Source organism: Dendrobates tinctorius, unplaced genomic scaffold (genome assembly GCF_039654945.1).
Source record: "Dendrobates tinctorius isolate UK_male_01 unplaced genomic scaffold, ASM3965494v1 ptg000254l, whole genome shotgun sequence".
Taxonomy (NCBI): domain Eukaryota; kingdom Metazoa; phylum Chordata; class Amphibia; order Anura; family Dendrobatidae; genus Dendrobates; species Dendrobates tinctorius.
Window position 1 is genome coordinate 6621411 of NW_027361921.1, and position 14725 is coordinate 6636135.

The window sequence follows — 14725 nt, forward strand, 5'->3', positions numbered from 1 at the left end:
GCCAGCTTCCGGCTGGTGTCCATAGGATACAGACTTCTGTTGAAAAAAAATCAGAAATTCTGTCTCTATTTTTTTTTTTATACATAAGAAAAAACCTGATAGTGTAAAAGGGGTGTGTACATTTTTTTTTTTTTTTTTTTAATATCCACTGCATACAGAAGAGGCAAAAGCAAATGCACGAACAGAACTTTATAAGCATTTATTAGCACTTTAAAAAGTAATTAAGAATGATACCTTTTACGAGGCCTTGGACAATTCCTGTCACTTTTAAATTGGCATCAATGATTGTAATTTCTGAGGAAACAAAAATTCAGAATTTAAATAAATTCAGAAGGAAAAAAGGAGTAAACTGTAATAACTAAAAGACAGTCAAAAAGAATTATACGCACATATTGCCAAGATCACTTTAAACATATATATGTTCTTGATGCCACCTGTCACAATCCACACCAGCAAACAGCCTTCCCATACAAAGGCGCAATGCTAGTTTCTGAACAGAGACTCTTGAGGTCATCCTGGTCAGTCATAAAAGAATGGCTTCAGTGTAGTCATTTCCAAAATGGGGTTATTGCTCGGGTTATTTTTAATAATTCAAATTGTTGCCAAATGCTGAGTAAATTGCACAATTAGGCTGGAGATTTGACAGATCTCTTTCATGCAGGAGCCCTGTTGAATGTCTAGGCAAACGACTAGGGAAATGGGCAGCGTGTTTTTAAAACTGCAAGCCGCCTATATAGGAAGTTGTGTTTCTACAGGGGAGCAGTACACTGTATGTAAAAAAGCAAATTACACTCTACAACACTGACTGCGCTCCAATCTCGGAGACGTCTAAATGATTACATTTCTATATGAACTAGCTTGGCCCGTGTGAAATTTTCGTACATTGGTCGTCGGGGGTGCAGGCAATTTCAGAAAAAGCAAGCTGGTCACATGTAAATGTATTTCATGAGATGATGAACACAGACAGGTATTTATATATGTAGATTGGTAATACAATAAATTGGTTTGATAAGCAGAGGCCAAAAAATGTTTTCCGGTTGAGGTGCCACCTGCAGGTCATTGTCTTTCTACAGGTCTATGAAAATGAATGTTTAAACTGTATTTAGTGATCAAATCGCGGATGTGTGGTTTGTTTGGCTATTTTCTTGCTGAATGGAGCAAGTTTACCTTTCAAATGGTGTATCATTTGTGTGTGTGGGTGCAGTATGAACGGGGATACAGAGGAATCACCGAATAACTGTGTTTAGAAAAAAATAGAATAGATTCCATGAGGGAGTATAGTTATCACAACGGGAGAAGGTGGCAGTGTCAACTCTAGGTTATTCTATCAGCGCTTCCAGAGGCAAAATTACACTCCTCTTGGGGGGCCCACATTAGGGTACTGGGTATTGCTTTACTAAGGAGAAATGGAGTAACAAAAGGTGGAATGAATTGTTCTCTATTCTCAAAATGAAAAAACAGGATTTTTGGATTGCTTACCATAAAATCTGTTTCTCGGAGCCTTCATTGGGGGACACAGAGACCATGGGTGTACGATGCTGCCACTAGGAGGCTGACACTATGCACAAAAAAAGGTTGGCTCCTCCTCCGCAGTGTACACCCCACCGACCGGCAGGAAATTCCTCAGTTAGTGAGAAAGCAGTAGGAGAAGTAACAGAATAGATTGAAAAAACAGGACAACTCAACTGTAAATAACCAACAAACATAAGAACAGGAGTTGTAGAACATGGGAGGGTGCTGTGTCCCCCAATGAAGGCTCCGAGAATCAGATTTTACGGTAAGCAATCCAAAAATCCTGTTTTCTCTATCGCTTCATTGGGGGACACAGAGACCATGGGACGTCCCAAAAGCAGTCCCTGGAAAGGGAAAGCAAACTTCCATCAGGCCTGCGGACTCACCACCGCTGCCTGCAGGATCCTTCTACCTAGGCTGGCATCCGCCGAAGCGTAGGTGTGGACCTTGTAGAATTTCACAAATGTGTGAACCGATGACCAGGTTGCAACTTTGCAAAGCTGCAGCGCGGAAGCTCTGTGGCGCACCGCCCAGGAGGCACCCACTGCCCGTGTAGAGTGAGCTCTAATTCCCGGAGGGGCCAATCGATGTTTGACCCGGTAGGCCTCCAAAATTGCCAATCTGATCCAGTGAGCAATAGTAGCTTTGGAGGCCGGCTGACCTTTCCGCGCCCCATCTGGAATGATGAAGTGAGAGTCTGTCTTCTGCAAAGAAGTCGTCCTAGCTAGGTAGACCTTCATCGCCCTGACCAAGTCCAGCATGTTCAAGGAGCGCTCCCGAGGATGAGTTGGACCCGGACAAAAGGACGGGAGAACAATATCCTCACATTCAGGTGGAAAGTGGACACCACCTTAGGAAGGAAAGAGGGCGGAGGCCGCAGAACTACCTTGTCCTGGTTGAGTACCAAGAAAGGAGAGCGGCAAGAGAGGGCCGCCAATTCCGACACGCGCCGGATGGAGGTGATGGCTACTAGGAAGGCTACTTTCCATGAAAGGAGGGATAGGGAAACTTCCCTGAGAGGTTCAAAGGGAGGACCTTGCAGAACCTCAAGAACCAGATTAAGATCCCATGGATCTACAGGCGCTCGGTACGGAGGAGCCGTATGAGCCACTCCTTGAAGGAAGGTTTTGACCTGAGGACGGGAGGCCAACGTCTTCTGAAATAAAATGGACAGCGCCGAAACTTGACCTTTTAAAGAGCTGAGGGCAAGGCCTTCATCAAGCCCTGCCTGAAGAAACGCCAGGACAGAAGGGAGCGAAAAATGAATGGGCGGTATGTCGTTGGCCTCGCACCAAGTGAAATAGGCCTTCCAGGTACGGTAATAAATTTTGGAAGACGATGGCTTTCTGGCCCGGATCATGGTCTGAATAACTCGATCCGAAAAGCCTGATCGTTTCAAAACCTCGGTCTCAACAGCCACGCCATTAAATCGAGAGGCCGAGAATTGGGGTGGAAAATCGGACCTTGCGACAGTAGATCTGCCCTGTCTGGAAGCTTCCAGGGGGCGTCCGCGAGAAGGTTGACGATGTCCGCGAACCAAGACCTTCTGGGCCAATTCGGGGCGAGGAGGATGACTGGAATTCCTTCCGCCTTGATTTTCTAAAAACAGCCTGGGAAGAAGAGGCAGGGGAGGGAACAGGTAGGGGAGCTCGAACTGCGACCAAGGGATGGCCAGGGCGTCGGCGCCCACTGCGAGAGGATCTCGAGCCCTGGACACAAACTGTGGGACTTTCCTGTTGAGGCGAGAAGCTAGCAGATCTACATCCGGGGTTCCCCAACGATGGCAAAGCTGAAGAAATACCTCCGGATGTAGGGACCACTCTCCCGCCGCGAGACCCTCGCGGCTGAGAAAATCGGCGGCCCAGTTGTCCACGCCGGGAATGTGCACCGCGGATATTGCCGGGACTAAAACCTCTGCCCAGTGAAGAATCTTGGATACTTCTGCCAGGGCGGAGACACTCCGTGTCCCCCCCTGGAGGTTGACATATGCCACCGCTGTGGCAGTGTCTGTCTGAATCCAGATAGGCAGGCCCTTGAGAAGTCTCTCCCAGTGAACGAGAGACAGATAAATCGCTTGTATCTCGAAGACGCTGATCGGCAGAGCTGACTCCTGAGCCGACCATCGACCCTGAACCGTGTGATTGCGGAACACAGCCCCCCAGCCGAGAAGGCTGGCATCTGTTGTCACAATCTGCCAGTGAATGGGAAGGAATGACCGTCCTAGGGAGATGAGAGGAGACGTCAGCCACCAACTGAGGGACTGCTTGACCTGGTATGAAAGACGAAATGGGCGGTCCAGGGAAAGAACAGACCTGTTCCACCGAGACAGGATGGCGTGTTGGAGAGGTCTGGAGTGAAATTGGGCAAAGGGGACCGCCTCTGTCGCCTCCACCATCTTTCCCAGGACTCTCATGGTTGTCCGGAGAGATGGAAGTCGTAAGATCTGCAGCGATCGTACATCCCGCTGCAGGGAGCAAATATTTTCTTGTGGGAGAAAAACCCTCGATCGACGAGTGTCGAACAATAGACCCAGAAACACAAGACGTTCTGTCGGAACAAGGCAGGACTTCTTTTTGTTGATGAGCCACCCGAAATTGGACAGGGTGTCGAGGACGATGGTAAGGCTTTGGTGAGCTTGATGAAAGGATGGAGCTTTGATCAGGATGTCGTCGAGGTACGGAAAAAGAACGAGACCTCTGATTCTCAACAAGGCCATCAACGCCACCATGATCTTTGTAAATACTCTGGGTGCGGTGGCGAGACCGAACGGCAGTGCAACAAACTGGTAATGTTCCTGGCGAATGGCGAAACGCAGGAATTTCTGATGGCCGGAGAATATGGGAACATGTAGATAGGCATCTTGAATGTCTATTGAACACATGAACTCCTGCGTTTCCATGGAAGCGATTACCGACCGAAGAGACTCCATTCGGAAATGACGCAGTCGGACTCTCTTGTTGAGTAACTTGAGGTCCAAGATGGGGCGAACTGTACCGCCTTTTTTCGGCACCACGAACAGGTTTGAATAAAACCCTGTGAAACGTTCTGATTCGGGAACGGGCACAATCACTCCAGAAGTGAGGAGAGAGGTGATAGACGCAAAGAACCCCGGAACTAAGGCAGGATCTTTTGGAGGTCGGGACTCGAAGAAACGATCCCGGGGACGAGAAACGAACTCTATCTTGCATCCTGATGATACAACTTCCCTGACCCAAGCGTCCTCTACTGAGGCAAGCCAGACGTCTCTGAAGAAAAGGAGTCGACCTCCCAATTGGGAAGGACCCTCGGGAGTTCGTTGATAGTCATGCTGATGTGGACCGTCCAGATCTGGATCTGGAGGATCTGCCCTAGGAGTTGTGAGATCGCCAGGAGGGAGTGGGTCTGAAGGATACCTTTTTTCTATCCTGGCATGCCTGCGGTCTCTGTTGGTTAGAGAAGCTGTCTGCCACATTGAAGCGGCAGAAAGTCCGAAAGGGCCGAAACTGACGTCTTAGCAGAGGTCTGCGAGGCTTGGACTGAGGGAGGAGGGAATTCGTGCCCCCAGTGGCGTCCTTAAAAATCTGGTCCAGCTGGGATCCGAAGAGACACGCTCCCTGAAAAGGCAGATTGGTAAGGGACTTTTTTGAAGACAAATCCGCCTGCCAAGCCTTGAGCCAAATTGTACGTCGGATTGCTACCACGTTGCTTGATGCCTGAACGGCGCAAGACGCGGCATCCAAGGAGGCAGAGAGCAGATAATCCCCTGCATGAGAGATCTGGTTGGCCAGTTCGGCCAATTGCTCTGGTTGGGCTTTATCTAGGATGCCTTTGCGGAGATCCTCTGCTCAAGTGGCTATGGCCTTTGCTACCCAAGATGAAGCAAAGGCTGGGCTTAGCACTGCTGAAGCCGCTTCGAACGTTGACTTTGCTAAAGATTCTATCATTAGAATCCTTTAGTGACGCCACACCTGAAACCGGGAGGACCGTGTTGTTAGAAAGTCTAGACACGGGTGCGTCTACCGAGGGGGAAGCAGACCAGTTGTCGGTGAGCTCTTTGGTAAACGGGTACAGCACGCCAAGGCGCTTCCCTCTTTGAAAGTGCCTGGTCGGATTTTCTCTTTCCCTGGTAAGGATCTTGCCAAACTCAGAGTGGGAGACTAAGACCCTGGAAGGTGTTTCTGTCCATCTGAACAAAACCTCCTGTTCTGAGGATTTCGCAGGGGAGTCTGAGATTTCGAAGGTGTGGTTAATCGCAGCAATGAGGTTCTGTACCGTAACCTTCATGTCCGCGTCCTGGTCCGAATCCAGCTCTAAGTTCTCTTCGGATGACACATCCGAGAACGCTTCACCTGGCTCGGGTGAGGAGGCACGGGAGGGTGACTGCTGGGAAGGACTATGTGGGGATGTGAGGCCAGGAGAGGATCCCGGCGGAAGGTCCTGTCTGGGCCTTTTGCGGCTTCTGCTGGCTGGCTCAGATGGAGATTCATGTGACCTGCTGGACCCTGCAGAAGTGTCCAGGGGCAACTTATCAAGGACGGCTACTAGGGACTGAGACACCCTGGTGAGGTCTGCCACAGATTGTGAAAGAGACAAGGCCCAACCAGGAATGGGGGATTCGATTCCACGTGGCGCAATAGATGGCTCCTGGACGGGGTCTTGCTGAATGGGATCTCTGCAGTCCAGGCAGAGGGGAGTAGGCTGACCTGAGGGAAGTTTGCGATTGCAAGAGGAGCATGCGAAGAACTGGACTAAAGAGCCTGTGGGGGCCGGCGGACGGCCACGCTCAGCCTTAGAGTTAGGCATAATGAAGGAAGGAAATAAGGACCCTGAAGAAATGCCGGAAGGTTGGGGGACAGAAAGGAGGAGGGTGTCAGTCTGCAGATGCAGAGCTACTCACGGTCCGGTGTCCCTAGAAAACGTGCCACGTGACTTGTCAGAAGATGTAGGGCAGCGGAGAGCGGTGTCCAGCTGACAGGCTGCGAAGATGGCAGCCGCCTGAGAGGAACAGGAGGAACGCGCGCTTTCAGAGGAAGAAGGGCGGAGCTAGCCGCCGAAGCTGAAGGAGGCACCGGAGGCACCAGAACAGGCTAGGATCAAAGAGAGCGCGGTGGGCGGACCTAGAACGGGCGGGAGAGAAGCCCGCTTAGGAGAAAGGGGCGTGGGGCGTGGCCGCGACGCAGAAGAAGGCCCGAAATGAAGCCGGGGCCTAAATTAATAGCAGCGGCCGCCTGTCAGTGCGGGGCGGGGCGGCGCGGAGGTCCCGCAGCGCTGCCGCGGCAACCGTTCTGAGGAATGCCGCTGATATCTTCTGCACCTAGGACTGAAGGCGGGGGGGGGGGGGGAACCGCCGGGCAAGGCCCCTGACGCCAGGAGTAACTGCGGCGGCTGCCATGGCCACTTTGAAGAAATTCGCCGAGATGCCCATCTAGGGATGAGGACGACGCGACTCGGACCCCATACTTACCTCCGTCTTGCATTCAATAGAGGTACCTCATTATCCCACGCCGTCTGATCCGTCTTTTGTTGTGTCCACGTCTCATCCAAACCGACAGGCTAAGGTGGGCGAGTGGGTGAGAGACGGGGGGGCGAGGACCATCTGGATCGCTGGCACGCACCCGTGCAGAGCTCTTGGTCCTGCTGTGGAGAGCTATGAGGATACGGGGTGGCAGTACACACCGTACTCATAGTCTCTTTGTGGGAGTACAGTTGTGACTATTCACACTGTATCCCTCCGGAAACCTGAAAGGGAACGACGCACATCGAGGTAGATAAGGGTCTAATGAAAGACCCGTGTCCACCTCCTACTGACACTAAACTAAACTGAGGAATTTCCTGCCGGTTGGTGGGGTGTACACTGCGGACGAGCTAACTTTTTTTGTGCATAGTGTCAGCCTCCTAGTGGCAGCAGCGTACACCCATGGTCTCTGTGTCCCCCAATGAAGCGATAGAGAAATAGAATTTATATAACATTGGGCTATGAAAATTAAAAACGTGTAGCACACGAGGTGGCACAATGGTCATAACCTCCTAAGATGAATCAGACTGGTGTATTTTCAAAAATGGTGTCATTATTGGAGGTTTTCTGCTGTTTTAGCACCCAGGGAGATCAATAAGTACTATGTTGCCAGCAGCCACTCAAAAATCTGAGCTCCAGAATGCTCCTCTACCCTTCAGAGCCTTGCTGAGTACCTAAATAGTAGTTTCTGACAACAAAGTAGCACTACATGGTTATAGGTACACGTGAAAAATACATAGCATTGTGGAGGGCTTTTTCTGTCATTACTGTTTGGGGAAATGAAGAAAAATGGAGAAAAACATTTTGGTGGGGGAGAAGTTTTCTATTTTCAGCAGCGATGGGGTGTAGCTACAGGACCTTCAGACCCTTTACTATTGAGTACAAGCTGTACGTATGACTGCATTTGACATTAAGCACTTACACTCAATATATGCTGAACCTACTTGATCTCCCTAGAGCATTCAGCAGGAGGCCACAATATTAGGATTACTATTGGCACCTGCATTTTAGCCTGATCTCTATGGATGGATTTATTTATCTACATATATTTATGAATTTGGGTATGTTTCTGCGTGGTCATGTATGCTTATTGCAGGTATTAGCTGCTTATTTCTATTTCAATGCTATTTTAACTCCTTAATGACCAAGCCAATTATTTTACAGTTCTGACCTGTGTCACTTTATCTGGTTATAACTCCAAAGCTTCAATGGATCCCACGGATTCGGAGATAGTTTTTTCGGGACACTGAACTTCATGTTAGTGGTAAAATGTCAAAATGACTTGCGTTTATTTATGAAAAAAAAACAGGGCAGAGCAGTGCGTCTGCGCAGGAGCCGCGACGGGAAGCAAAGAAGAGGACATCACTGTTAGAAGATGGGAGGCGCCGAAGTTTCCAAATGGGGTCTCTTGAGGGGGGTTTCAACGGTTTAGGCACATCAGGGGCTCTGCAAATGGAACGCTGCGTCGCTATCTATTCCAGACAATTTTGTATTACAAAAGTCAAATGTCACTCCTTCCCTTCCAAGCCCGGCCGTGGACCCAAACAGTAGTTTTCCCCTACATACTGTATAAGGTACCGTCTTCCGAGATTAGACGTCTCCGAGATTGGAGCACAGTCAGTGTTGTAGAGTGTAATTTGCTTTTTTACATGCAGTGTACTGTTCCTCTGTAGAAACACAGCTTCCCATATAGGCGGCTTGCAGTTTTAAAAACATGCTGCCTATTTCCCTAGTCGTTTGCCTAGACATTCAACAGGGCTCCTGCATGAAAGATCTATCAAATCTCCAGCCTAATTGTGCGATTTACACAGCATTTGGCAGCAATTTGAATAAAAAATAACCTGAGCAACAACCCCATTTTGGAAATCACATATTGCTGCCATATGTTCAAGTGGTGCAGGGAGCCATTACAGTCACCACTCCAAAACAGTGAGCATGGCCGACATCACCCCCCTGCACACAGGACGATAATCTGCTCTGCCCAGACAAGCCGCGCGCACACGACCGCACACACGCATATTACAAACCTCTTCATTTTCACATATACTATTGATTTATGAAAAATAAGTTCAAACTATGGCTTACCCTCTAAATTTACCCCCTTGGTCACTGCTCCAACAAGTCAGCCAGGTAAAATTTAAAGGCCATTTACCTGCAGATTAACCCTTTATGGGCAGGTAGCTAATTTCTGGGGGGTGAAAGGTTTCCTTTAAGTAGTACATACAGAAGAGAAGTGATCTTACTGTTATCCATATGGGCCGTGCATAGCAGAGATCCATCAGGGGAAATGGTGATGTGTTCAATAGCTGCTCCAAGACGAGGGAGAAACTCGTTCTTGTGTTCCATGTTGTAAGACCATTGAACCAACACGGATTCAACACCACCACTAAACAGTATGGTACCTACAAATAAAAATAACATACATATGTAATTTTTAGTGCCTATAATACTAAATTTGACATTGCTTTAAGACACTTATAAGGGAACCTGTCACCAGTTTTTTGGCCCATCACCTTTAAGATCATAAAATGGGGTTATAGCCTCACAGACATGCCCCTGCATACCTCAGAAAGTGTTTTATATTAATCCCGCACTGTATGTAAATGGTGCGGTCAGGTCCAATGGGCATCTCCACATTGTGATCAGCAGCGCCCCGATACCTTGAAATGCTGCCAAGTGCAGGTCAATGGATGACGTCATCCATTCAGTACCCCAAGTCTCGTGCCTGCTCACTGGAATCACCGGCTGTGTAACAGGGCACGTTGAGGCGCTCGGGGCAGATCTCCGCAGGAGGGAGACTCCAGGCAGAGGGGACGTTCGCCACAATCTGGAAATAACCATCGGACCGGACAGTTTACATTCAGTGCAGGACATGTATAAATCAATGAAGCATGCAAGGGTACATCTGAAGATATAAAGGGGTTGCAGGAACCCCATTCTTATAACCCCTGCCCATCACCTTTAAGATCATAAGTCAAAAAATTGGTGACAGTTTCCCTTTAAAGAGTTCAATACTAAAACAAAACTACTTTTTTTTGTCACTAAAAACTGAAGGACTCCCAGAGATATTCGGCCTAGGCATGCTGAGACCAATACGCCTTGGAACCAGGAGCGCTGGCACCTGTTACACTCATAAAACGCTCATTCTATTAACAGGATTATACTACCATTCTGACCCATATCAAATTTAGGAGAATGGTGTAAAAGCATACAGTTTGCATTGGGATGTCTGATGACAGGCCTATTTTATATAGGTTAATATGTGCTCGGCCTTTCAGAAGTAACTGTCCAGGTAGAGGTAGGGGTCTACAAACCACTCTGGAGCAGGAAATCGCTAAGGGCACAGCCATAGCCGCAGACCATAATAATACTTAAAAAGTATTTTTTTTACAACTTTTAATACATCAGTTACCACAAACCTTGAGCAGAAAAGACGAGATCAGCAACAGAATCGTGGTGCCAGTGCAGAGAAGAGAAAGTGTAGTCTTGCTTATGGTTAAAATTTCTCCTAGAAAAGAAAAAATAATTTGTAATCTTGATTGTGCAGAACTCAGGTCCACTACGAGTTAGTAAAGGAGCAAGTCACTGGCAATTACTAAAGGATTTGTTACACAAAAACAGTCTTTTAAGAGAGACATCCTGAGTGGATCAGATATACATCTTTTTTGATCCCACTAAGTGAATGTCACAAAAATATTTCTTTAGCAAATGTAGAAAAAGATAAAAAAAAAAAAAACTAAATTAATTTGGTATTCTCATTATATTGCCAGACAGAAAAAAGTGGCACATAAATATACCAAATGCTGTACTCGAAAGTAGGTCCAATAAAAGCTAAACCTCGTAATCACACAAAAATAAGCACTCACATAGCTTTGGTGCCGGATAAGCATTAGGGTTAGGACTTATTTTGCTTCAAACAGAATCATGTAAACAAAAATAAAATAAACTACATAAATTTGTATCACCATAAACTCTATGAGCCACAGATTAAAGTAAATAATTTATCTTTGCAGCAAATTAAAAATCGTAAAATATAAAAAAAAAAAAGATAAAAATAACAGCAGAATCGGGGCCTGGGGCCACTAAAATACACCTTTCTGCAAAAATAAGGCCACATACAGTCTTACCTCTACAAAACAATAAAAAAGGGTATGACTTCTGGTGAGATAAAATATTATATATATATATATATATATATATATATATATATATATATATACACACACACACACATACATACATACACACAAACACACAGTTGTGGCCAAAAGTATTGACACCCCTGCAATTCTGTCAGATACTACTCAGTTTCTTCCTGAAAATGATTGCAAACATAAATTCTTTGGTATTATTATCTTCATTTAATTTGGCTTAAATGAAAAAACACAAAAGAGAATGAAGCAAAAAGCAAAACATTCATCATTTCACACAAAACTCCAAAAATGGGCCAGACAAAAGTACTGCCACCCTCAGCCTAATACTTGGTTGCACAACCTTCAGCCAAAATAACTGCGACCAACCGCTTCAGATAACCATCAAGGAGTTTCTTACAATGCTCTGCTGGAATTTTAGACCATTCTTCTTTGGCAAACTGCTCCAGGTCCCTGATATTTGAAGGGTGCCTTCTCCAAACTGCCATTTTTAGATCTCTCCACAGGTGTTCTATGGGATTCAGGTCTGGACTCATTGCTGGCCACCTTAGAAGTCTCCAGTGCTTTCTCTCAAACCATTTTCTAGTGCTTTTTGAAGTGTGTTTTGGGTCATTGTCCTGCTGGAAGACCCATGACCTCTGAGGGAGACCCAGCTTTCTCACACTACATTATGCTGCAAAATTTGTTGGTAGTCTTCAGACTTCATAATGCCATGCACACGGTCAAGCAGTCCAGTGCCAGAGGCAGCAAAGCAACCCCAAAACATCAGGGAACCTCCTCCATGTTTGACTGTAGGGACCGTGTTCTTTTCTTTGAATGCCTCTTTTTTTCTCCTGTAAACTCTATGTTGATGCCTTTGCCCCAAAAGCTCTACTTTTGTCTCATCTGACAGGAGAACATTCTTCCAAAACGTTTTAGGCTTTTCCAGGTAAGTTTTTGCAAACTCCAGCCTGGCTTTTTTATGTCTCAGGGTAAGAAGTGGGGTCTTCCTGGGTCTCCTACCTTACAGTCCCTTTTCATTCAGACGCCGACGGATAGTACGGGTTGACACTGTTGTACCCTCGGACTGCAGGGCAGCTTGAACTTGTTTGGATGTTAGTCGATGTTCTTTATCTAACATCCGAACAATTTTGCGTTTAAATCTCGTCAATTTTTCTTTTCCGTCCACATCTAGGGAGGTTAGCCACAGTGCCATGGGCTTTAAACTTCTTGATGACACTGCGCACGGTAGACACAGGAACATTCAGGTCTTTGGAGATGGACTTTTAGCCTTGAGATTGCTCATGCTTCCTCACAATTTGGTTTCTCAAGTCCTCAGACAGTTCTTTGGTCTTTTTCTTTTCTCCATGCTCAATGTGGTACACACAAGGACACAGGACAGAGGTTGAGTCAACTTTAATCCATGTCAACTGGCTGCAAGTGTGATTTAGTTATTGCCAACACCTGTTAGGTGCCACAGGTAAGTTACAGGTGCTGTTAATTACACAAATTAGAGAAGCATCACATGATTTTTTGAACAGTGCCAATACTTTTGTCCACCCTCTATTTTGTGTTTTTTCATTTAAGACAAATTAAATGAAGATAATAATACCAAAGAATTTGTGTTTGCAATCATTTTCAGGAAGAAACTGAGTATTATCTGACAGAATTGCAGGGGTGTCAATACTTTTGGCCACAACTGTATACACTATATATACACATACACACACATGCATACAAGTCAAATCAAGCCTGAAAATTAATGAGGGTAAAGATGTATCACTAGACTCCTGTAGTAAGTGAATACTCTTGGGTGTGCTAAAAGGGATTTTTTTTTTAGTGGAAAAGTAATATGTAGAAAAAAGATAAAATACCAGTAGGATAGGAAATCACTGAAATTGAATTGCCCTGCCAAAGCTATATAATTACATATCGTGTACACCGCAAGAGAAATAGACTGCTGGATTTTGCTCATCTAGCCTAACAAAAAAAATTTAAATGATCAAAAAACTGTATGAACCCAAACCTGGCAAGAGAGAAAACTACAACCTGTCTTATCAGGGGCTTATCTACAGAATTCTGTAATGCTGTAGATAAGCCCCCGATGAAACCTGAAAGATAAGAAAAACACGTTAGATTATACTCACCGGGGGACGCGGTCGGTGTCGGTGTCGCGGTCTGGTCCGGCACCTCCCAACTTCATACGATGATATCCTCCTCCTTACTTCTCCCTCGGCTCCTGCGCACATGTACTTTATCTGCCATGTTGAGGGCAGAGTAAAGTACTGCAGTGCGCAGGCACCGGGAAAGGTCAGATAGGTCCGGCGCCTGCGCACTGCAGTGCTCTGCCCTCAACAGGGCCGATAAAGTACTCATACGCAGGAGCACGACGTCATCGTATGAAGATGGGAGCCGCCGGACGGAACGGAGACACCCATTGGACCGGACACCGGGGTGAGTATAATCTTTTTTTCTTATCTTTCAGGTTTCATCGGGGGCTTATTTACAGCATTACAGAATGCTGTAGATAAGCCCCTGATGGCGGTGGCTGCAGCCGATAGGCCAAAAATGGAGTGACAGATCCCCTTTAAATTCCACGCCAATATCGCTGATTGCGGCAAATACGTGCGGCAGGAGATGACCCGCAGCCACCGTCGGGAGATCAGCGGCTAGTGCCGCAGATCTCCCAGCAGTGACGTGTGTTGTTCGAATTCCACGCCAATTCGCGGCCGGACTGCACCTGTCGCTGATTGGCAGGCCGCAACCAATCAGTGATGCGAGATTTCCGTTACAAACAGACTTAGAAGATTATATTGTAGACATATACACACACACATACACATAGTGTGAGTTTTCAAAAAAATATATATAAAGTGTGTTTATATCGGCTCAACACAGAAAAAAAAAAAAGATAAAATGACAATTAAAATGAATAGTGAACAGCTTAAAAAAAAAAAAAAAAAAAAAAAAAAAATATCATATGCAATAAGAAATGGCATCACTGAAAACTACATCTAATAACAAAGACGACAGACGACAAGCACATCAATACCGGGATGCTGGCTCCAAATCCAATGACCCACTCGAAATGCAACAGTCCAGAAAACAAAAAAGGAACAGCATCCAGTCCAGATTATGAAGAAATTGGAACAAACTTTATTCCGCCATGATGCGACGTTTTGACCAATGCACCAGCATTGGTTGAAACATTGCATCATGGCGGAATAAAGTTTGTTCCAATTTCTCCATCACGTGGACTGAATGCTGTTCCTTTTTTGTTTTTTTTGGAAACTACATCTGATCACGTAAAGAAATAAGCCCTTATATATCTCAGTTGACTGAAAAATGTAAAGCATACAGCGCAAAACATGTGGACAGAAAAATCTTTTTTTCAGTGACTTATGGTACAAAACTAGTAAAACAAAGCAGAATTGGTTTTGCCTTAATAGTGCCGACACACACACATTATATACAGTTGAAACCAGAAGTTTACATACACTATATAAAGACACATATGCATGTTTTTCTATATATCTGGCAGGAAATCAGACTAAACCTTTCCAGTTTTAGGTCAATTAGGATTACCATA

General features: G+C 46.0%; 1 protein-coding gene across 1 annotated transcript in view; it reads right to left on the reverse strand.

The window, feature by feature from the left end:
• Positions 1-14725, reverse strand: part of WDR75 (WD repeat domain 75) — a 120738-nt gene that overhangs the window by 32276 nt on the left and 73737 nt on the right. Inside the window, exons 8-10 of the mRNA XM_073558124.1 lie at positions 10426-10514; positions 9250-9408; positions 235-294 (exon numbers count right to left, since the gene is read on the reverse strand). Of these exons, the coding sequence (XP_073414225.1) occupies positions 235-294; positions 9250-9408; positions 10426-10514 (308 nt within the window). The remainder of the gene's footprint in view (positions 1-234; positions 295-9249; positions 9409-10425; positions 10515-14725) is intronic.